Source organism: Silurus meridionalis, chromosome 8, assembly GCF_014805685.1.
Source record: "Silurus meridionalis isolate SWU-2019-XX chromosome 8, ASM1480568v1, whole genome shotgun sequence".
Classification (NCBI taxonomy): domain Eukaryota; kingdom Metazoa; phylum Chordata; class Actinopteri; order Siluriformes; family Siluridae; genus Silurus; species Silurus meridionalis.
Window position 1 is genome coordinate 2,076,086 of NC_060891.1, and position 25,696 is coordinate 2,101,781.

General features: G+C 39.7%; 1 protein-coding gene across 1 annotated transcript; it reads left to right on the plus strand.

The window, feature by feature from the left end:
• The first annotated feature begins 651 nt into the window (after positions 1–651).
• ism2a (isthmin 2a) lies at positions 652–24,785 on the plus strand. The gene is made up of 6 exons (XM_046856289.1): positions 652–1,427; positions 10,767–11,006; positions 13,167–13,452; positions 17,977–18,114; positions 19,111–19,179; positions 20,102–24,785. Exons 1-6 carry the CDS (start codon positions 1,299–1,301, stop codon positions 20,617–20,619), a joined length of 1,380 nt encoding a protein of 459 aa, XP_046712245.1. The 5' UTR covers positions 652–1,298; the 3' UTR covers positions 20,620–24,785.
• Positions 24,786–25,696: the final 911 nt, after the last annotated feature.

The following is a 25,696-nucleotide window of genomic DNA, read 5'->3' on the forward strand; positions in this document are numbered from 1 at the left end:
TTTTTTTTTTTTTTTTTAAATACACTCTTCATCGAAAGTCTCCTCACTCACTCACCCTTCAGGGACATTAGAAATCTAAGCACTTAAGTGGATTTTCATTCCAATTCCCAATCCCACCCCCCTTTTTTTTCCCCACAGCTGCATGTCTTTATTTCTGCAAATCCTCAATTGCATTGAGTCACACTGAGAACTGCTGAAATCCACTTACACAAATCCCAACAGACGCACTTTCCCATCACACACTATTACTGTTATTGTCCTGCTTCTACACAGCTTCAGTGTGTGCTCCTGCATTAAAGAGGTCCGACTAGGTCTCACCAACACCACCACCTCCTACTCCTTCTCCTGAACACACTGTGACATCACACTAACAGAGGGCGACGTCACAAGGGTGTCCCAAACTGACCAATGAGAAATAGGCAGAGAACTTGTATACTGGTTGCCAGATTGATTATATATCGCCTTAAATGTTTTGCTTTTCATGATGACCTGGGAAATAGCATGCAATAATAATATAATAACATATAATGGAATACATTTTATATTTCAAAATTCTGTAGTCAGGCGTGGAAACAGTCCTTTTTAGGGTTTCTAAAACACATGCATGTTTATTTTGGTTGGAAATAAAGGCAAACACTTTTTTTTCCATAAATTGCACAGAAATAAAGTTCTTCGGAGTCCAAATTGGACATATTTTGTTTCTAACAAAATAATTTATTTACGCCAGAGACCAGGAGAGGAGATGATATCCGACTACCTCAACCCCACAGATGGAAGCTTCATGCATGAAACGTTCCCAAAAGCCCAATACTTCATTCACTCATGTTGTTGGGTTTCAACAGGATTTGGGTCGAATCCCTGGCAACCCTGAGAAGTTCGTTTGGTGTGCAAGAGTAGTGGAGAATTTACGCACATACTCACACACACACCGGCTAAGATCTTCAGTATCAGCGTTTGCGCGTGGAGAAGCAGCAGATGATCACAGGAGGAAATCTTAAAAGAGCATCAAGGAATCGTTCCTTAGGATCATGATCAGGCTGAGATGTTTCCAGATGTTCTCCTTCACAAAGCCTTAGCTCCACTGGATGTAACTCGAGAGTGCGCCCGAATGGAGTGGTTTGGTCGGAGCGCAAGGCACTGATTTACGCACCGCAAGTGCGCAAAAGAGACACAGAGACAGAGAGACACAGAGACAGAGAGACACAGAGACAGGAGGAGAGTCTTCTGTATTTTGTTTGCTTGTTTGTTTGTTTGTTTGTTTGTTTGTTATTTTGTTTAGTAAAGGGTTTCCCGCAGTTATGCGCACTCGGAGTGGAGTTTTGCGCTCCGTGGCGCTTTTCAGCCTCTTCCTTGCGTCAGTTGACGGATTCCCCAGCAGAAATCAGAGGATTGGCGAGACTAAAGCCAGAGGAAACACCGCTCTTACGGTATGGATATGCTGGAAATACTCACACGCACTCACGCGCACGCACTCACACGCACACGCACACACACACGCACATAAGTCCATGTGTAAAGGAGGCCATATGGGATGGCACATTTGGGAGCTGTTTCTCATAGCAAGGGGCCATTAGTGACTTTTTTGTTTTTTTTTAGCATCACGATTAGAGAAGAAGTGCACATGTTAGTGTTTTCTACTTCAGCACACCCATTTTAATGAAAGGCTTGCAATAAAGCAGGGAAACACTAAAAATCTGTGAGATTAAACAAGAAACAGGACTGGAAAACCACTGTGCTGTGTGTGTGTGTGTGTGTGTGTGAGAGAGAGAGAGAGAGAGAGAGAGAGAGAGAGCATGACTGTGTTCTGAAATCAGTTAATCCTCTGAGCAGTTTGTTCTGTCCGTATCTGTGCATGATGGATGGATGAAGATAATGTGAAAAAATTCTCTACAAAAGTTCTGCATTTGTGAAGATCTTTTTGTCTTATTTAGTCTGGTTTTTCTTCATCCAGCCTTTTTGCAATTGTGCATCTCAGGTTCATTTGACTCCTCAGAATTTAGAATTTGTCTGGTTGCCACCTTGAAGCTCCAGGGTTCGATCACAAGCTCAGGTGGTAACCTCATGTTCTCCACATGCCCACATGGGCTTTCTGTGGGTTCTCTGGTTTTCACCCAAGAAAAAAGACTACAACGTGAACTGGAGATTTTAAATACCCTAGATAATTGTGTGTGTGTGTGTGTGTGTGTGTGTGTGTGTGTGTGTGTGGGGTGTACTATGATGGACTGGCTTTCCATCAAAATGTATTCCCACCTCACACCAAACTTTCCTGAGAGGCTCTGAATACGAACCAGGAGATAAAGTGATTACCAAGAACGAAAGAACTATTGGTTCTTGTAGGTTCATCAGTTAAAAGACATTTTACTCCAGATATCATCCGATATTGGTATTACATTCCACCACCTCCTCTTTTCTCCAAACTCAAATTCTTAATGATTCTTTGATTTGTTTCATGAGGAACCATTGATCTTGTGTTTGTCGAGTGCAAAACTACGAACTATTCATCACCATAGACTTTTTTGATATTATTTAACTATTAATATCAATCAGAAGCATCTTCATTATAAATTTCATGATCTGATCATTGCCCAAATGTAACCTCCATGACGTGTCTTCTGTGTGTTTCAGGCTCCTAAAGTGATTCTAACCATCAAATTTGTTTATATGTTTAATGAAATCACCAAATTTTCCATGGAAAAATATACCTTTAAGGATAGCCTCGAGTGTAACCTCCGAAAACAGACACACATACACACAGCAAGAGAAAAACAGTGGTACCATTTAAATACGTTCGCTGGTTGTTTATGGAGGAATCTTCATATTGATCTTAGTGTGTTCTTAATCTGAAAATGTTGGTCCTGTTGGTTTTGGAAAGTGTGCAATATCATCCCGATTTCCCAAAAATCATTGATGTTGAGGCAGATTTCCAATTATTTTTAATATGAGGAGCCTACAAGAAATATCAGGGGTGGTGAACAGTAGGTGCTCCACTCCTCTGGGAAGATGTTCCACTAGATTTTGTAGAAATTGGTGGAAAATGTTTAGCCACCATGGTGTTAGTAATATCTTGATGTAGGTGAGGTGAGAAGGCCTGGGGTGCAGTCAGAGTTTGCATTCAGCATTCACATAGCAGAAGATCTTCCACTTTAACCCATGTACAGCAGATCTTGCTGAAGCTGGCTTTGTGCAAAGGAGCAGTATCATTCTGGAGCAGGTTTGGGTCTCCTAGTTCAAGAGAAGGTACATTTTTATGCAACCATGTCTAAAGACGTCCAATTTTTTTGTGTGCCTCCAACTCTGTGGTAAAAGTTTGAGGAAGAACCACATATGGTTAGAAAAATCACTTTTATTTATGTAGTGTATTTAGCTGGAGATGTTATTTGTCTTAATGCCATTTTCATTATCGAACACTAATTCAGCGAAAAATAGCCAAATTGTAGCGTTACCAAGCAATTGAAAGCCAGAATCTTCATTCTCAATATAACTATTTGGCTCTATCTTGGACAGAAAAATTTCAAACGTACCAGGAAATGAATCAGACACGTATTTAGCCAGACTTCTATCTGCAACGTGAAACAGGAGATTGGCATTCAGCGAACCTGAAAGAGCCCCAGTGGTGTAGCAGATAAACCAAATAATCACCAGCTTGCTCTTCCTGCTCTCAGAATCGAGTACACCGTTAATCCCGCATGCCACAGAGGGCGCCAAATTCTTAAGCCTTTTCAGACGCGTGTGCTTCCTTTCCTTTTTCTTTTTTGGGCGACTGTGGATTGGAAAACTCTCAAATATCCAGCACCCAAACTGAGGTTAAGCTGAAACCGTAAACCGTAATCTATGCGTTCGAAAGTATACGGCGAAAGTATCTCGCACGCTCGGCCACCGGATTTAACGCTGAAACGCTAGCTTGTATTTAAGTTAAACCACTAGAACACACATTTACCATCTGGAGTGGAGGAATAGCTATAAAATCACACCAGTGTGTAAAACCTTTTGGGCTGTAGAATTGGAAAGAACCCTTTTATTTATTTATTTTATCATTTATGTTTAGACCCAGCAGGGATCGATTGACGGGATCGTGAATAACGGGTTTGCAACGTGCAAAATGAAATGCAGTTTGAACCGTAAACATTTTCTGAAGAATCCTAACGCTAAAAAAAGAGCTTTTTTTCCATTTATTTATTTATTTATTTTTCTGCTAGTGCAAATACAAATCTGGCTACGGTCTCTGTAAAATGTGACGTAGCAGATAAAGTAGCATGGCCAACCACCATAACTCAAAAAGTTACAGAATTGTGGTAGACCAAAGTCATATAATTGAATAAACCATGTCTCCATGTTGTAGTTAACCAATAATATACCCTATAAAGGTCTATTTGAGCTACAAACCGGTTTCCTCAAGGGAATCTTTTCAAATATATTGAAAGAATAAATTGTTTCCAGTGCCTCCTAATGTATACAGTAAATGAATAGCTTTGCTGAGTCAGCAACAATTTCCGCTGGGAATATGATTCCTTGAAATGTATGTTTACAAAAAAAAAAAATCATCAGTTTTTACCATATGTTAACAGTCCATTTTACTTTGTGTGAGTTTCATTCATCTGAATGTTTTCGCTTTGGGTTTCACAACCTGCACGTGAAGGTGTTTAAGCAAATACCAAACCCTTCAAGGAACAAACAGAGCGATTAATCATCCGTCCTTTTTTTTTTTTTTCCTTTTTGAGATGAATAATCAGATCCATCCGTTTCAGTGACCGAACTGCTCAGATTTCAATTCTTATTACTTGTTTTTTGTTCTCTGTCTCCAAAGCAAAAGGTAATATTTTGTGGAGTCTTCAGAGAAATGGTTGTGGGTTTGTACAGCCAGTTCCTGTGTGTTCTTGTGTTCTTGCTTAGTATAACTTCTCATGACTTCATCATGTTAAGCTTGGCGAATTCCCTTTTTTTTGAGCCATTGGTGAGTTGTTTATGTCGCCAAGCAAATCAAATTGCAACATGACTGTATGCATGATGTGGAAGCGGAAAAAAAAAAAAACAATATGAGGAAAGAAAAAAACGCTTGGTCAGGCATCCATCCATGCATTGACAGTGCTTTTAGTATCCTCCGTTTCTCTGGACCGCTCCTCCCTTCTTCGTGTGAGCGGTTAGGAATTCCGGCTCCAGGAACTTTGGATTACTCTCCGTTGTTGTGGAGAAGTGTGCAACCACAGGAACGTCTTCGAAACCATTTGCTTTCCATTATTAACTTGTGTTACTCATGCAAATGCAAAGCTGTCCTTTCCTCCCTCGACTGGCAGGTCGGGCTCAACGTGTTTCATTGATGTGGAGGATGAGACGAGGCCAAACCTCTGTTGAGAAAGTGGATTATCTTGGCAAGAGGGTTGTTCTCTGAAGTTTGATTTCAGCATGAAGAAGTCAGAAGGTATGAGAGGTCCCTGGAGGGCTTACTCAGGCCCTCATCACTCTTCTTACAAGCAGGAAAGACTTAATCTACAACAGTGTTTGTGTAGTTGTCATTCTTGAAACATTTATACTCTTATTGAATACTTCAGACTGACATTTGGGGAAACCTTTAAGAATCATTGTAGAAACATTTATACTCTTAACTTTGGTGAATTAAAGCCAAAGGACCCTTAAAGGACCTTTTTAAAGGACCATTTCCCCTAAAAGTGCAGACATGACTGTTTTGGAAATAATCATTTTTACGCTTTTGAAATGTAAATAACAAAAAGCCTCTAATGGTCTCTAGATATAATAAATTAGAGTGGATTAAGGATGCTTATCTGTCCAAAGAACATTTGGGGAACCATCTTTTTCTAAAAGTGTAGACAGAAACGTAACTCTCTGAAGAGCCCGTAAGGAACCTATTTTTGCCACGAGTGCAGGCAGGGCTACTTGGACGTCATCATTTTCACACTTGGGAGACACATAAAAATGTAGGTCTACATTTGATCTTAGATTAAAAAAAAATAAATAAATACAAGTCCAGCTTGAGAATCCATCATGCTCTTTAACTGAGATGACTCAGCCACACTGCGGCACTGCTAATTGTTTTAAGGCCACAGCAGAAGGTGCTTCTCTTGCTTGCTTGGAGATTGTGAAATTCAATAGAGCGGCTGTTGGGGTGAAGTTTATCGTTTGCAGTGGAGGACATCTGCTTTGCGTGTGGGAGGGAGACGGAGTCAGAGAAGTGAGACAAGGCAGGCTACACATGATCAGCGGAGGAAGGCTTTGATCAGGCAGCCTCGCTACCCCCCTCTCTCCCCCCTCTCCCCTTCACTGCTGTTTCTTTGCCAGAAGACGAAAGGGATGATCGAATCAGGTCTCCAGATGTGCGCTCTGGGAAACAGGAGCAACACACATGTGGTTTGGGTGGACTGCCCTCATAAAGGTCTCTTAAAAAAAATCAGCCATTGACCTGCAGGAGTAGGAAGAGTTAGCTAAATAGACTGGACGATAGCAAGAGCTCAGAGGAATTATGATTATAGTTATGTACATTATATGTCCCTCAAAAGAGAGCTGAATGGAATCGACAGTGCCCATGCCTATCCTGTCCATGTCTGTGGCACCCAGCATCTGGCTGATCAAGTTCTTCTCTTTGATGTCTCATGTGGCGCATAGACAAGGCTCCAATACGAGCCCTTTGAAGTCTCGAAAGATCCAGAATGTAGAGGCCCGATATGACTGTGTCTCATCTGGTGCTATTAAGGCATGTAGCTTGTAAAATGCTTTTTTAAACACCTCTTGGACTGATAAGATGTACCCTACTGGACTTCTAGGGTTTTGTTGACGTTGCTGAGAAGCACAACATGTTTACGACGACCTAAGCTGATGTTCGGCATAGAAATAACACTTTACAGTACAGTATGTGTAAATCATCGACAGTGTTTTTGAAGGAAACGTAATGTACCAGTTATTATCGAATAATCTGGGATTTCCATTCCAATGTATATGGAAGGTTCTTCTTACTTGTCACAAGCGATGTTGGGAAGATTCAGACATGATACAGCTTCCCTGGAGCACAGAGGTTTAAGGGCTTTGCTCAAGGACAAAAAAGTGGCAGCTTGGCGATACAGTCAGCGCTGGATGAAGTAAATGTTATTCCTTAATGTACTTAAGTAGGTTTTTTCACATGTACTTTAATGACGTGTTTGCATTCGGGAAGACTTTTACTTTAACTTCTACATTTAAAAGTCAAATATTTTACTTTTTACTCAACCACATTTTGCAGAATCAGTTGAATTTTGAGGATAAAAACGTAACTGTTCAAACACACAACAGTTTGATTGGCGATTGGTGTATCTACTGATCACCAACATACAGTTCAGCATCAGTTCATCAGCAAGCAGAACATTTTAAAATAAATATATGTTTTGGAATAGTTGATAAGAAGACTTTGGGCTCATAATAATTTGAATAGATATCAATCAGTGTTTGAGTCATTAATACGATTCTATTAATAGATTGGTGTGCTGAGAGTCACATTAAAGCCATAATAAATCATTATTATACTTAAGTACATTTGAGAGCATATACGTTTGTACTTTTTCTCAAATGAAAGTTTAAATGGAGCAGTTTTACTTTTACTGGAGTATTTTACTGAGTTTATATCTACTTTCTTCTTCTTCTTTCGGCTTCTCCCATTAAGGGTCGCCACTGCAGATCAGCCCTCTCCATACCCCCCTGTCATCTACATCTGCCTCCTTCACACCAACTACCTGCATGTCTTCCCTCACCACATTCCATAAACCTCCTCCTCGGTCTTCCTCTTTTTCTCCTTTCTGGTGGCTCCATCCTCAGCATTCTCCTACTGATATGCCCCATGTTCCTCCTCTACACATGACCAAACCATCTCGATCTCACCTCCCTCACCTTGTCTCCAAAACATCCTACATGCACTGTCCCTCTAATAAACTCATTTCTAATCGTGTCCATCCTCATCACTCCCAACGAAAACCTCAACATCTTCATCTCTGCTCCCTCCAGCTCCGCAGTTTATCTCTACTTTAACTTAATTTCCTTCATTAAACACACTTGTTTGCCATAAAAGCTATGTAGTATGTTTCTGTCCTGTAGGAATTGTATCTGTCTATACGGAGTAGGAACTTTGCATCCAGAGCGATTCATGGTGTGTCTTTATACTAAAGGAAAGCTAAACATGATATTACGCAATCAAATCTAATCTGATTAGGGCTATAAAAGAGCACGCAAGTCAACAGACACGTACATACTCATCCTGCATGGAGCTGCTCATCCTTTTGTTTATTTTGTTGCAGCTGACAGCAAAATAGCTGTTTCGGAAAAACGGACCAGTTCCAAATTAGTCCTTGGAAAATGGAAAAAACACGTTCATGTGTGCTTGTTTGAGACATCAAAACTCGCTTCATAGCAACCCAAGCTTCTGTTTCATAGCGTAGTTAAAACGATTAGTGCACCACATGTAAAGCATGGCGAAGCATTAGGAGATTATGAGGAGATAGCATTTAAATCAGTGTGACAGAAAATCCTTGTGCCATCAAAAGAGTGAAAGAGAAATAGAGAGGGTTTTTTGCGGATCTAACGTTGCGGTGAGACAGGAGGTGCCGGAATGGTAAAAGATAGCAGATGATTTCAAAGCTTTTTGACAGTGTTGTTGTGGATCCGGGACAACAAGAGTCTGTCTCTTCAACGCCAGACTTCAGGTCTCCATATTAAAGTAAACCAGATGAAAGAGATACATATCCCTTAATGTATAATAATTTACCTGCATGCACCATCCTGGGCCGTCCTCCAAGAATTTCACAGTGCTTCTCTCGTCGGTTCATTGCGGCGTTTTGCGCTTAATGTCGTCCAGCTGTTGGGTTTGGGGGGGGAGCAGCTGAACGCCATGTTGTTCGTGTCTGGCCGTGTTTCTCCGGACACTGTTTTGTTTGGTTGCTAGCGGGAGGGCTGTAGCATGCAGGCTTTTGGGTTTTGATAAGTAACTTATGTAGGATGGTGGCTAAAAACAGCTCTAGGTCTTTATCAGATGTTTTGCAATGTCAAACGGGTTGTGCAACTTCGATTTTATCAACCTGACGTGAGCGTGTCCTCTCCTCTGTTACACTGCTGAATGTAAATTCAAAAAGATCTCAACTAGTAAAGTTTCAAAGCGAACGGGTCCATGAACTCGCCTGTATTTCATCCCGAGCCATGAAAAAAAACACGCACGTTATTCCAGTAATGCCCTTTTCAAATCCTCTTGATATGCTGTCATGTGGTAGACATTTCACTCCAGATGTGTTTATTCGAAACCCAGGACTTTTTCTTTTCTTTTTCATTTTTCATAAGGGATCAGGGTCACAGCTGTATAGATTTGATATGGGTTTGGAAGATGACAGATCTTCTAGTCTTCTTCGCATGTGTGATTATATTTGCTACAGGAATTTTTTCCTTGGTAAAGGCTTTATAGAGGGCTGAATCATATGCTTTACTGGTTGTATTAAAGCTACCAGAATCTTGTAAACTCGCTTCTGTTTGATTTTCATAGCACTGTTTACTGTACCAATTGTTATAAAACTCCCTACAGAGCGGTAGAGATCAGGGCGATGATGTAGCCTCGGCTGGACACTGGCGACAAAGAATTTCACACATTATACTAATAACTAAAATATTGACATGATAAAAATCTGCTGTTTTTCTTCATACAAACAACCATGACTAAAAGACTGACTGCAAAAAAAAAATGGACTTAGTGTATTTTACATCTACACAAAATTCATTATGGTCATTGCTAGCTTGATAAGCTTTCTCCGAGGATTATTATATTTTGAGTCACATTTTAGGTTTTACAGTAAATTTATTACCTACAGTCCTGTACAGTGGCAAAAATATGGAAACACAGAGACTTTTATGGTTTCTGAGAGACACATGCAGTTTTTTTCTATGCAACAAACTCGGTAAGATTTACTTCGACCAAACAAATCTATAAATGTCCAGATGTTCCACTTTATTTTCACTGAAAAATTTATAGATAAAACTCCAGACTTGGACACAGGCTTCAGCTCATCCTCTTGCTATATAATGAAGTCAGTTCCAATGAGCCGCAGTTCAGATGGATTGCATGGTGTTGAAGTAGGGAATGGTTGCCATGTTGGCTCCTTTCACCCAGAATAAGTTTCCAACTATTCCCTGCTCCAAAACAACCCCAAACCATTGAGCTTCCACCTCCATGTTTGACTGTGGGGGTGAGGCAGTCCGATCACATTTTCTGTCCTGTTTTCCGTCTTCTGTTCTTCTGTTAAAAATGTTGCATATGGACTCCACAGAACGTTGTTCCAGGCATTCATTGTTTAGTTTTTGCCACATTTGTTGAATACAAACTAAAAGAACATGCATGTTTCTCAAAAACCTCAAAAGACCTGGTGTTTTCCCACTGTAACTGCTAACATTAGCTGTCTGGCTAAGATACGTAGCAAATTTATGGTAGGAAAAAAAAATCCTAATGCATTTTAAGGTAAATTTACCTGACAAGATTTATAAAGAGACAAATGTTCTACTTCAGTGCTAATTAAAGACTAACTATCTCGAATATAAGCTAGCATTACAAAGATTTTAATGTGAAAAAAGTTCCTTATCCCCTTTTAAACTAGATATATCTTTATATGGCTAATAATTAAGATCTTGACAGCATTTATTCTAGCAAATGTTCAAAATGTTGAAAAATATATTAGTGTGTTTATAGGTTTGATTTGCAGGATTGCAAAACTCGTTTAGCTTTTTAGCTCATAGCTATTGATTTTGTGCTTTGTCAGGCTGGAAGCCAGGTTCGTTCTGTAGATTCAAGACGGACACTGGAGGACCTTCAGGAGCAAAACCAGCTGAGCAGGAGCAGATCACCTCCACGCCGACACAAAAGGAGATGGCCGCAGTTTCGTTCCGAGGGAGCTCTGCCCAAACCTGCACCCGAGGAAGAGACGCCCTTTATCTTAGACTTGAAGAACTTCCCTGACCTTGCTAATGCAGATCTGGGTTCACAGAATCCAAATATCCAGGTAAGACCAGATCTTGATTCATACTTTCTTTTGCACAGAGTAAATGAGACCAGTTTTTTTGTTTTAATCATCTACAGATCACTGTTATAATGTTTGCTGTGTGAGGATACATTTATAAGCGCCAGGAACTAATAGCAAGTAGTAACTAAAAATTCCTGAAGTTCTGAGTGGTGAACCTAAAGAAAAGTCAGACCACAAGTGCAGTTGATTCGATCCTAGGAATTACCCAAGCCACCTGTTCGGATTGTTATCTCATAAACAAACTTGGAGAAAAAAATTATATAGAATTTGGCCATGATTTTATTATGTAGGATGATCTTGTGAGATCCCCAAAAAACACACAAGAGCTAAAACGGTATTAACATTTAAAAGTTGAAGTGGGTGTATTTTAGTAGGGGAAACACTATAATAAAGGGTTTGGTGAAGTTCAACTATTTTCTGAGCGACTCAGGGAAATTGTGCTAATGTGCTGTCATTTAGGTGGTTTGGGGGTTTGAGGTCTTTCCCTTGTGGACTATCTGTATGTTTTGGCATCCATGCAAAAGGCATTTACGGCAAATTATTGTTGGGAAACATAACAAATATGAGTTCCCTTGCAACAGTGAATGGTGACCTACCTGATCGACTCATGGTAGTTTAGAGAAATGAAATAAATTCATTTGGCAGCAGTTTGCGCTGGATGCAATTAACCTGTGCACTCATTGTTTTACTCGGTTATTACAAAGTGATTGCAAACGGAACTGGGTTTTTATGCACTTATTGGCTGTGTCACAGCTGTTCTTAAGCAAAGAGGCTTCTTAAATTACCCAAGGCGAGACCTTTACGCCGATGGAGCGCCGCTCGGCCGTCTCGCTCGAAACCTCTCCACACAGTTTATAAAAGAAGGAAACGACAACAAGAAAAATCGAAAAGGTGAAAGGCCGGCGTTATTTTAACAGTCTGTTTTCACTGTTTAGTGCAAAAGCTGATCCAACCTTTCTCACTGTGCTTTTTCGAAAATGGAGTAAAGAAGGGTCCTTTTTCTTATTTTTAGTTCCCGTACGATGTTTGCGTTCACGAGGATTTGAAAGGAAATGAAGTTAGACTTCTGGGGAAAAAAATACACAATTGAGTTTTATAACAGGGAAAAAGTTGAAGCCGTCCAACTGGGAACGGTCCGTCATCTATGAATTGCAGACGAGGCTGTTTTTATTTGCATGCATCCTTATTTGTTTTATTTGCTTTATTAAGTGTAATACAGTATCAAGGACAGAGGAGTTAGCAAATGTTTACTTGTCAAAAAATCTTGACAAAATTTAAATCAAGCCAAACATGATCCACAGCCTTGTAGACACTGGCTTAAAGGAGATCTTTGTTGTTAGTCTCAACTCTGTGCATGGCCAATTGAAATTGAAATTGAAGTAGAAACACTGATGAGCTCTGTTTCAGCTGGGGTGGAGCTAATTCCAGGAAAGTAATCAGTGCAGGATGGTGTGATGAAACAGAATGACCATGCTGATTTCCCCATTAGAGCCCAGTTTCATTCTTCTTATTCCACAGCAAATCATTAACTCTTAAAGTTTAGACTGCAAATGTAACCCTGAAGACTTTCCTGTTTCATGTAAAGTTGCCTTGGAGATTCCTTTCAGAAATGTTATCTAAACATCTTGTGTCCTTACAAAACACCTCATTAAATCAACATTTATAGGCATATTAGAAGATTGAAACCTTCTTATACCATGCCAGAGTGTTGAGCTCCTGCATTCTTGAGATTCAGTGACGGTTCAGACACGGCCGTCTGATGTAATCGCCGTTGCTACAGTAGCATAATCACCACGATAGAGGTGTTTATAAACAGTTACAGCAACCATCAGATACATGAGGAGTCATATAAACAGCCAGTCCTCTGTCTAGGCCTGCTGAGGAACACAAAATCTTTATCATCATACAAGCCATGGCTTGCTGAACCTGTCATGCTGTTAACATCCTCTGGGGAATTAACGGGGGTAGGGGGGTTTCTGGTAATAAAGTAAATTAAGAAGGCGACGTGTACACAATTGGTGTACAATATTTTGCACCTCTACATTATAAGTAGGGAGCTGAGAATGCTGGTGAGAACCTGACCCACTGAAGAATTTACTTTGTTCCCCATTAATGTCCTTTCCCTTGATGTTGTGCCAGGTAACCATTGAGGTTGTGGACGACCCTCAGATGGAGGTTGAGATGGACCTGGCTAAAGAGGGAAGGAACGACTGGCCTCTGAACTCTGAGGAATGGTTAGGCCACAAGAAACTCTTTTGGCCTCTCTTTTGGGAATACCACGACTCCAGCGAGGAAAGCGCAGGCCAGGCTAGTTTAGAGGAGAACGGTGACGACCTGAGCTACGGAGGAGAAGATTCGCTGCTGAGTGGAGTAGGAGTGGACTGGGATGGCCGCTGGAAGGGCTGGGGGTCGATGGAGAGTTATGGTAAGAGACATTTCTGACATTTCTTCGATCGACATCTCGAGAACCAGAGGTGAAATGATGACTCATGAGTTTTACTTGTCGATGTGGTTGGAAAGACCAGATTTCACACATTTCTTAAATGTTTTCCTCAAGCTGGTTTCTCTCCTTGTATGAAACAGCAATACAGAACCCACACTCCTCTGTAGTCCTGACATGATTTATGATTCGGGATTTGCACTTAAGGACCGCTATATAAACACACTAATTTCCATGGCCAGTCTTTTAGCCCTTTGTTTGATTCTTATTTAAAGTAAACAGCTGAAAAATATGTTGCACTATTTAAGGTTGTTTCTTACGGTACTTTCAAAGACGGTTAATCTTTTTGAAAAATTCTAATACAAAATCTGAAAAACCCTAATACAGTTGTCTAAAGCTGACATAGATATTATTTTATTTTTCTTTTAAATAGCTAGAATAAAAGCTAGCATTTATTCCTTCCAAAGATCGTATTAGTTACTAACGTTTTTTTTTTTTTAATCTAAAAGCACAAGACAGCGAAAAAAGATAAATATAAGGAGACTTTATCATCATTGAGGTAAAACGAATTTTGTTTGGTAGCTCTCAGAGACCAGCAGCAGTAAGGAATTATAAATATAAAAATAACACAAAGAATCAACAAAAGATAAATGCACTGAAATATAAATATAACAGTATACACATAATACATGTGCAGTGAGACTTGAATGCAGACACAGAACCCATCTCATTTTGGCCCACATTACCAACAGGCCTTGGCTCACGCCGTGGCTCTAAAAGCTCCGAGTTTCGAAGCTGTCCGCTTTGCTAATGGCAGCATTGGGCCTCTCCGCTTGCTAATCAACTAATATTTGTGTATAATTAGACAGCAGATTGAAACAGGCTGCGAGACTGCGGCAGACAGTCCGAGCTGTTCTTTTTATCTCCAGCGTGCTCGGCTCTTCCTTTCATCTCGAGTCCTGGTGCAGAGCTGCACTTCACATGACTCGAACATCTTTGAGCTCGCAGAGGAATTTTTTGGCTTTTTTTCTTTCTTTCTTTTTTTTTTACAGCTCTGCACGAAAAAACACGCTTTACCTCTTAAACATGTTTTTGATCAATTAGTTCATTAACGTTCCTCATCTAAAACCATGCGATTATCACTTTTGGGCCACAAAATCTTGTAATTTGTGCACGGCTTTTTCATAAATGTAATGGCTGGTTCATTAATATGTATATTAATTTGCCCATTAGTTCACTAAGTGGGATAACAACGTTTGTCTTAAAGACATAGGTTCATGATTTTAATTCGATTTTCATTTCAGATCCAATACTGGTCAATTAAAATGGGCTTACAGTGTAGCCTGGTCTGGGTTTTCAGAATCATCTTTATTGTATCAGTATCATGGGTTGCATGTACATTTTTCATGGTGTTCTGATAATATAAAATATAAGAAATAAATATATTTACAAAAAAGGAAAATAAAACAATACAATTATAAATAAAGATAACGACATTAATTGTACAGTTTGTTCAGGGGATGTAAGGAAAGGCAGTGTAAATAATAATAATAAAGTAAGTGAGGCAATGCAATGATGATTTATCCCAAATAAACCCAAGGTGCAGGTTTGCAGTATAGTAGTCCTTGTTGATTGTGTTAATGCAACACATATGAACAGTGTGGGTTTACATTACTGTAATGTTAGTGTTTATGGAAGAAGGCTAGAAATGTTGGGGGGTCCGTTGCGTTTTTTGCCTAATATTTGAATAGGTGTGGATAATTCACCTTAGTCACATAATGGCCTGTATAAAGCCTGATTACATAGGAATTTTTTGTTTAATTATTTGTTTGATTGTTTGTTTAATTATTTAGAATTGAGATCACAATTCTTGAAGACTAATTTTGTAAATTGTATTACCGTAGCTGCATGTTTTAGTTCCGGTTTTCCCAGCGCATGTTTGTGAATGACACCTTGAACTGGACCTTTACTGCGACATTGACTGTCCACATTTAGTTCCTGTTTGCTGTTATAATACCTCCACTCTTCTGGGAAGATGTTCCACTAGATTTTGTAGAGATTTGTGGAGATTCATTCAGCCATAAGGGTTTTATTAAAGTCGTGTACTGATGCAGGTGATGTGAGGAGGCCTGGGGTGCAGTCAGCATTTACATTCATCCCAAAGGTGTTCAATAGGTTTTTAGATTTATAGCAGGAGATCTTGCACCCCAACCCATGTAAGGCAGATATTCATGGAACTGGATTTGTGCACAGGGGCAGGATCAGTTTTGGGTCTCCTGGTACAAGTAAAGGGAAACTTTAATGCTACCACATCCACATCCTATTCAATTGTGTGCCTCCAACATCTGGCTGTAAAAATCAGCTGTCCCTTTTTTCTTGTGTGAGCTTCAGGGAAGTTGTAAGATCATGTGGTACCACATCCCTAAGGCTCATTAGTCCAACATAAGGAGGAATAGTCACTCAGTCTTATGCAAATGTCGCCTGACATCTAATTAAATGGAGAAACTGATTATTGCATGAACTAAAAAATCATGACAGAACTTAAAAGTAGGTTTATGAGCTAATAAAAGTCCATGTGTCACATCCATATAGCTGGAATTGCCACGTGTCTTGCAGGTCCCTTTCTATATTTGACACACTTTAAAAGCATGCTAAAGCATGTCATATTTTACCGGTAGCTCTGTGTACATTTAAAGCCCTCAGCCCTAATAAAACCCTTCGTAGAGCGTTAAAATTACAGTGTTCCTGTGCAGGAGCTCGGTTTACACTGTATATGCCAAAAGCAAGCGTTTGGAGTCAATCATCTATCAGCAATCTGATCCCATGTTCGTTCGTCTCAGTTTAGCTGTATTACCGTTGCTCATATTTAACATGATTGGAGGAAAAACGTTGCTGTAGTGAAATTCTTTTCCACCCTACGATCCACGCTGGTGGCATGACTGTATGGCTTCTGTGCTCCAGTAGCCGTGACCCTTTGCTCTGAAATTCACCTAATGAGTGCACTTGGACTGAGGTGTACAGAATAACGTGAAACGGAGAAGGCCGACCAAGCCGCATTGTTAATGATGCGACACGAGCGTAATCTCTACATGCTCAGTAAGTGTAATGCTTTTCCTGTAATTATGGCCAGCCGCAGGAAAACGGCCCAGAACACACTGACCTGCTAAAAGGCAGGGTACACTTGGATTTCCTGGGATGCAGGACTATTTTATTTTTGGGAGTTTGATTTGTAGTGAGGTCACATGTTCGTGAATTAGCATAATAAGAAAAACTAGCAACAGTCAAATCACTTGTATTGCTAGTATTTTATTGCTAGAGTTGTCTCTTGTGGGCGTGGCTCATTTAAGAAACGACAGAAGTAGCTATAGATAGCTTCTAAAGCTAAGTAGTTAAACATTTAATGCAAACAATTGATGCACTAAACAGTGTAAAAGCTGATTTACATATGTGCTATAATATGTGCAATTATCTACTTGTACTAGCTACATTTTCTCATCAGCGATAACAAAAAATGTGTTTATTTAGGTATAAGACTGGACCAGGGTTCCATGGTTACATGGTTTGTACATTACAAATGGGAACTTACTGCAGGTAGCAACAAAAGTGGAAAATTGAAGAAACTTCAGACCACATGCATGAAAACATAAGAGGAATTACGTTGTTTAGCGTAATTAGCTTATAACAAAGCTCACAGTTGAAAAAAAAACGATGAAATTGTTTAACACAACATCTACTGTGGTGAGATCATTTATTCATTGATATCCCGTGAACACTTTCTCCTTATATTTATTTACTTCGATTTTTTTTTATTATCGGATCAAGTGCTTCTTTTTGAAGTCAAACAAAATAACAGCTTTTTTGGAACTTGGTAAAAACTCCTAGAGCAAGAGTTTAAGAAAAAATAAACCGCACACACACACACCTCTCCTCCCATATGCTCTAAAGTGTGTCAAGCATTTCCGGCTTCGTTACATAACCTTCCCACCTGCTGTGTAAGGAATGTACCAGGGCTGAGTCTCTCTAACACACTGTTCAAGTTTTGAAAACCTTTTATTAGCAGCATAAGAATCTGCATCTGCATTTGGATTTGAACGGTTATGTAATAACACACAGTGTAGCCGTGTATAGGTCTCTGTGTTCATATACATCATATAATTTAGAGAATCGCTATTTAAACGTTAACTTTAATGAAATGAAATGTTCAGCAGTGTGCTCCAATCATGGCATATAGAGAGAGGTGAAGGGTTGGGTGCAGTGAAAACGTGTCGGACAGTGGGATGGTGAACAAAACGCATACCCTTCAATTTATGAGGTAGAACTTCCCAAATGTGTTCTTCACTAGTTGACCTTGCGATACAGTTCATCCCACAGAAGTTCAATAGGATTTAAGTGCAGTACTGGGCATTACAGATAACAGCCAACTGGAGTGCTTACTAAATTGCATGTACAGAACTTGGACATGTGCCTTGTAGTATGGTGGAATTTATGTTTTTTTTATTGACCCTGTAGATTATGAGGAAGAGGAATGGAGCGACTGGTCCCCGTGCAGTGCCACCTGCGGCCACGGCACCCAGAAGAGGGTTCGGTCATGCGGATACGCCTGTACAGCTACTGAGTCTCGCACGTGTGACCTGCAACGGTGTCCAGGTCGGGCCTAATCCCATCATTTCACCTGCTAAACACACACCTACACACACACAAATACTTCCAGATACCAGGTTTTACATCATGAAGAACACTGAGTAGTGAATATAGTAATGTATTATAAAAGTGCATCGTTTATACATTTCAGCTGAACCAACACATCTGTGATTAGCGAAAACTGCTATTCAGGCTTATTTTCCGTGTACGTGGGATAAAACCTCTTTTCTTGGCCCGGGTACTAAGAGCGCATTCATACACGCCGTATACATGGGTCATTTCAGAGCACGCACATGCACACATTTGTACGCACAAGTACACACTCGCAGCTTTTGCGTGCTGTTGACTTTACAGAAATATAAGCATTAAATCTGCGCTTCATTAACCGTGATTCAGCTGATTTAGGCAGCTGATGTGGAATGGATGCAGATTACGCCTGAAATCACACTACACTTCTTTGTACACGGTGTGCAGTAGATAATATTTGCACTTGTTTAACATACAAGTGTTCAGGCATAGTGGACTGGGCCAAAAAACACTATTGTGAAACCGATAAATTATGCTGTATAAATAGGCAAAAAAAAAAGGGTGTTGTGTTACCAAATAGATGATTTGCTTATTAAATAGATTTTGCAAATAAAATGATGTAATTTAGAGGTGAAGACAGATTTCTAAAATTAATTAAGGGTGCAACACAGATTATAAAAAAAATTATAAAATAAAAATCTGATAAAATTTGAGAAAAACTTAAAAAATAAAATAAAATAAAAACCACTGATTCCTAAAAGTTTCCCAACTCATATTCTCACCTTTAACATGGTATAAATCTGATCAATTTAATAGCGTTCATGTAAAAACCTTATTCATCGATTACAATAGTGAAAAAAAAATGTTTTTATTAAATAATAGATTGTAGACCTGAACAGAAAATAAAGGTTTTATTGTAAATAACGATTGCAGTTATATGGTGCTCATGTTTCTTTACCTCCTCTGTTTCTCCAGATGACCTGAACCCTGTGACGGAGCTCATTCCTCACGAGATGATGAACGGCACCGATGCCTTCGATACGGGTCAGTAAACTCCATTTGATACATAATGGCAATTACAGTTTTATTACTACTTTTATTACTACTATATTAGATTTTCTAGGATCCCAAAGCTCTCTGACCTTCTACTGCGTGTATTATGCACATGCTGCAGTGTTTTTCGAGGCGTCCACTCAGCAGCGTTCACCAAATGAGACCGATTTATAATCATTACCGGTACTTGTGCGTGCTTATGAGGTTACGCTCCTCGGGGAGACCGGGGTTAATTCCCACCGAGCAAGCTGATTGCGCTCAAAGCTTTGCCGCTTCTCTCTTTAAATATTTACAGATTTTATTATCTCCTCTTCAGTGTAAGGCATGTTTCTCCTTCAGCTGAAATGGCCCTTGACGTTTTTCGGGGAACGGCCCCCATGAGGCTGCAATCAAAGAGAAAGCAGGAGTTCAGTTGGACTGGAAACAAAAACATATTTAAGATTTTCAGGATTGCTCCATCGAGAGCGTTAGCAAGACCGTGAAATAGTGGTTCGCTTTCCCAAAAAGCAATGCTTTTTATTTTTCTAAATCTGGGCACAGGCAAGTGATCCGTCTTTTTATTGAACTGTAATAAGTGTGGTATGAAGACCTGAGAAGATAAAGTGTTAGGAGATTTTTGTGTTTTTTTTAAATAGTCATGTTTTTATCATAATCAAATGTTTTTAATGAAAATGTTCCAAAATGGTGTCTGCCTCCTGGGTAGACTTTATTCCCTGGAAGATGGAGCCGATGTTCAGAGCTGCTTCGTTTGTTTGTTTTTTTTTTAGAAACCAGAGGATGTCAGTCAGACTGTAGTAAAAAGAGCTGACCCTAACAATAAGTGATATCCCAGACTTCTCACACACAGATGTCAGCGTTTTTAGGTAATTTACTGAGCTCTTTGATTGAGCTGTTACTGATTCCTCTCTTGCAGATGTGGACAGCTGTGAGAAGTGGCTGAACTGCAAGAACGACTTCCTGCAGAAGTATCTCAATCAGGTCCTAACCGAATTACCCAGCTGCCCCTGCGTTTACCCGGCCGAGGTCGTCTACAGCGCCGTGAACATCTTCGACGAGAAGCTGCGCAAGAGCTACCGGTGGCGCGACGCCAGCGGACCCAAAGAGCGCCTCGATATCTACAAGCCGTCCGCGCGGTTTTGCGTGCGCTCCATGTTGTCATTTGACAGCCCCACGCTCTCCGCCCAGCACTGCTGCTATGACGATAACATGAAGCTGATCACGAGGGGAAAAGGTGCTGGAGCGCCCAACCTTATCAGCACCGAGTTCTCTCCGGAGCTCCATTACAAGGTGGACGTGCTTCCATGGATCCTGTGTAAAGGAGACTGGAGTCGCTTCCACTCGGTACGTCCTCCCAACAACGGATTGCTGTGCGTGGAGAACCCTCTGGAGGATGTCTATATGAACGAGCTGGAAGAGGCTCGGGAGTACTGAGAGGCAAAGCTGTCTCATCTCAGAACTATTAATATATACAGTATTTCGCTGCAAGATACGATGCTGAAAAACGGCATTTGTACACTGTTTATATTCACCTCAACTCTCACAACAGCTAGAACACAGTACAGTTCCGCACAAATGCAACCATCTCAATCTTTCGCACTTTTCCCCAGAGCCAGTTAAAGCAATCAGGGACTCTTTCAAAAGACCAACCTCTGGAGCAGGTTCACTGTATTTATCAGGTTCATATCCTTGACCCTTCTTGTTTTGGTCATGAAAGTAATTCCAGTCAGGCTGTAAAACTTGAGTCCAGACAGAATCCCTGCTTGTTATCTTAGACTCAAAGCCCCGAGTTGGCGCTCGTCTAACGCAGGCAAGATCAATCCAAATAAATCAAACACGAGCTCGAGTGCCGCATGCGCGTGGCTTCGAAATATTTCACAGCTCTTCCTGAGCCTGCATGTTTCTCCCAGATGTGCTTGGATTTAGTGTCGTGTATCATTTTCAGAGTTTTACAGATGCTGGCGCTGGATTACAGTCATCACGGAGATGCCTTGTTTTGCTTCTTGAACGGGATAAAGATGTCACCCTTTTAGCAACAGCTCTCCAAATATCACATGCACATAGCATGATAATGGCTAAACATTTATCAAGGTTTTAATACTATCATACATCTGTGTTCCCTGAGGTCATTCAGCTTTCCAAGATAAAGACGCCTGCTGTAGATATAAAATACGTAGCCGTGATGTTCCCACCTCAGTGATAAGTATTTGCACAGTAAAGAGTCAGTGTAGTCGATTATTTTCTTAGAATTGTCGATTGCGTTCTTCAACATAAACGTGAACGATATTCTTGCGAATTTGTCTGCAATTAAGGATCTCTTTAAAGAGCTTCTAGAAGGCATTATATGCAAAAGGAAATCAGTTGTCTTGACACATTGATTTTGGATCTGCAAAGATGCAAAGAAATGGTTTGAGAAGCTCCCAAATGCAGCAGTCCTCCACAGTGGTAGTAACAGCTGGAGAACATCTAGACATATAATAATGCAAATTTTCACGACAGGTATTTTTTTTAATTTGACAACGTAAAACACATACTTGTTTATGCTCTTAGAGGTTCTCCAGTTTTCTAATTCAATAAGCTGCTTCAAAAGTATTTGGACAGTTCTACCTGAAACTGTTTAACAGTTCTAAGGTATAATCTTTAAAGGCTGTATGTAAAACTCTACAGCAGGCAGTTCATTTCTGTTCAAAGTGTAAGTTGAATACTACACTTCTAGAAAAAAGTCCATTTTTTTTTAAACATTTTTAATTTTTTTCCTCTGAGAGAATCTTATTTCAAACCTATTTAACAGGTTTCAAATAGAATCCTTTTCTGTCTGAGTCAAACGCAAGTATTACATGAAAGGTTCCTTCATTATCTGGTTTATTCCTCTGGGAGAACCTCTAAAGAGCCTTTTGACAGCAGATTCCTCTGTTACAGAGGGTTCCAAGTAGAACCCCTTTCTGCACTTCTAGGCAGCATACGCTACTTACGAGGACTCATAATTCTTCAGGTTGTCCCTGAGAACTTTTACATAGATTTCATAGACTTGATAGTGTATTTGGTTCGATCCTCTGGCAGAGCTTGTACATTTTTTTTATGAGGAACGCTGCGAGAGGATTTCAGTGATTCCGAGAGGATTCCAAATAGAAAAGTAAAATCCTTCAAAAGTATACAACAGGTTCTACTACAGATGAAACTCCTTTCAAAGAAGGTACTATGTAGAATCTCTTATCTCGAGCAGGCATCATGTTAGATTGTGATCACACAGATTATCTCAAGAACATACATTCTCACCACAAAATGTCACCTACCTCAAAAGCCTCCTAACAACACAATATACTGTACTGTATAACCTTACCTAAATATTCATCAAGCATAGCCCATAAAATCCACCACCATGCTTCGAAGAGTTGACGGTATATATTATTAACAACAGAATTTGGAACTGAAATAGACTTTATTTGGATTATATTTAAATAAACTAGCTTAGAATAGTACTTCTGTGAAGCATGGTGGTGGCAGCATCGTGATAAGAGATGTCTGGCATTTTTCCAAACTATATTAGTTTCAATTCAATGTGTGGATGTTCCTGATGAAAAAGTTCAAGCAGGGTGAACACGTATACACTGTACTGGCACCCTACGGATTTAGTTAGTTAATTACTTAACACCTGAGACTCATCGTTTGTGTAGACTCTCCCTTTCTTTTTTTAAGGGCAGGAAGGATGTATGGGGAACAAACAACATTTGAGCAGAGAACAATGAGCGCGTGCTTTGCAAATCCCCACCGAGTTCCAAGTGTATCAAAGCCCACTTGTATTGCAAAGGGATGTTGTTTTAAGAGCTAAAGCTTCACCTTTCAGCCTGGGTGTTTATCTTGATCAGTGTCTTTGTGCAATGTTGAAAAAGAACACCGGGGGATTGGGCAATGCAAAGGCGCGTTGACAGGTGAATCTCGCACCACTGTAAAAACATGCACGTCTGGGTGACATCTTAATGACTGAATTGAGACGTGACCCATCCTGAATATCCTGGAGTGCACCACTGCTTATCACAGCTGGCTTTCTTCCATCACATTCTCATATTCTTATATACTGACAGTCAAAAGATTTTGAACATAGAAGTTTTTTTTCCACCTTTACATTTTGCACACTATTGACAGTTTATTGAAAGCTTTATTTAAAGCCAGATTTGTCTTATAGTAGATTTAACACACACTTAGTATTTACTATAAGACAAATTTTTGTTGATCTAGATGTTCGTTTTCAAATAAAATCAAGTCAGAATAATTTCTCATTTTACTATTTATTACTTAAATTTTCTCCTTCTATAGTATTTATAATGAATGGTAGTAGATGGTGTCCAAAAACCTTTGACTGGCAGTGTCTCCCCAAGATGTAGTTTTTTTAACACCTGCATGCAGATTGCTCTGGTCTCTAATCGCTATCTATTACCAGACGTCACATGGTGTGATTCTGAATTATATTTTTTTAGCAATAAGAATTGAATTATAGTTTTAAAAAAAAAAAGCTGTGTGAATGAAACTCAGTGTGCAAACAGCTCATTAGGTTTATTAATATTCTCCTTAGATGTCAGTGTGTGTCAGTAAGCATCCCTTAACATCTTTAACATCGAGCACCCGTAAATGAACTGGATCTCCTGTTGAGTTTCCCTCACATTCCAGCGTCCAGGATCTCATACGGCGCAGCTGTGAAGGAGCTTTAATCTCAGCGTAGGAGCATCCCGCGCACTTTGTTATGGCATGTCCGCATCACGTTTCAGCGCCATGGAATCCACGAGCCGTGTGGTATGCGTACAGGCCAGGAGGTGTGCGTGCGGCCACTGGAAAACTGCGAGAGCCCGGAACACGAGGGCACTCGCGTCTGGCCTCGGTTTCTCGTCGATTCCTCTGAAGCCTTGCCAGGCTTTTACGCTCCTGTTTTGTTTTAGCACCAGGCCCTCGATCCAGGTTGGCGTTTTTTAAAAGCGTATTGTCAACGTGTCTAAAGCTCTCCAAGAGATATTGCAGGAAAATCTAGAGCTGACGAATTGAACTGACAAAACTCGAATTTCAGTGAAAGTTTACGTTTTTATAGTCTTTCAGGAAGGATTGAAGATTGTGTCACTTTTAAGAAACGTCTGAAAGAACGGCACTTTATTTAAAAGATAAATAATAAATAAATAAGTGGATATATATCTCTCTGTATATATTATCATTATGCTAAATAATACCTGCAATGTATAATTTAGATTCAATTTTTATTTGTGTGTCGTTATTGTAAAAGGGATAAATTACACCTCCTATGCTGCATTCTTAACGGATTTTGTACGGGATGTAAAATATCGGGCATGTTGCGCCATGTTACGTCATGTCATGTCAGGTCATGTCTGTTGTTGTTAGATTTATTATTGTACAGTATTTATTATTTTCCAGGATCCATAAGATGCACTATATATGAAGCCGAGTGAAATCTCACCCTGTTGGTGGTTGGATGTTTTTTTTTGTGAAAAAGGGAATGTGTTTGTGTCACGCCACACACCACACTACTTCAGTTATATGCATTTTTCTTTTTAGCCACCTCTGTCCGAGATATAATAAATTTAACAGTTAATGCGAAAGTTTTTGAGTCGTTTGTTGTTTTTTTCTGGTTATGTTTGATCTATTTATTGAATTTGAGAATAAAACTTAGAGTTATTGTTAAATTCTATAGTAGGAGGTCTGAAGCAGCATTATTTGTCATATTAGCTTGAAAATTAAGGAAAAAGAGCCTGGTGATAGAACAACTCTTTAGAGATACTGTTATTTAAGTAATAACAGAAAATCAATCAAAAATATGGTTATACTGTATATTATTAACAATAATCAACTTTAAGAAGGTAACAGTAACTTCAATTCATTTACATCATTTAGCAACTTATATTTATCTAATTCGTACAACTGGGCAGTTGAGGTTTAAGGGCCTTGCCATGGGCTCGGTACTGATCAGGAGTCCAATATGCATTTTTTGGACACTAATTATTATTTTTTTCCCCACACACCAGCAATCTTAATGTCCAAAAACATTTATTTTTATTTTCGCCTTGTGTTACAATCTTGAAAACATTACAACCTACTGAAACTCTCAAATATCCAAAATGGTGTCTGTTAGTTGACACACCCACAGTGAGATCTCAGACTAATCCATTTACATGTAGTAAACACCACAACCATTACCAGTATGTTGTAGGTTCTTTAGCTAAAATGAAGTGAGAGAGGAAAAGAAAGCGAGAGTCGCTCCTCATGGCTTATCAGTGAATAACTATCGAGTGATGTAACCACCATCTGGTGCACTAATGATCTAATTGCCTCCACATTAAGTGCTGACTAAATGCCTCAACCACAATGTATCCGGCATCCAGGCCAAATCAGGTGCTGCAAGCACAGTCTGTCTCACTCTCGCTTTACTATTCGGATGTTAAATAATAGTATATCTAGCCCTTCATATATCTATATCTCCTCCATCAATCCAATCATTCTCTAAAATATCTAG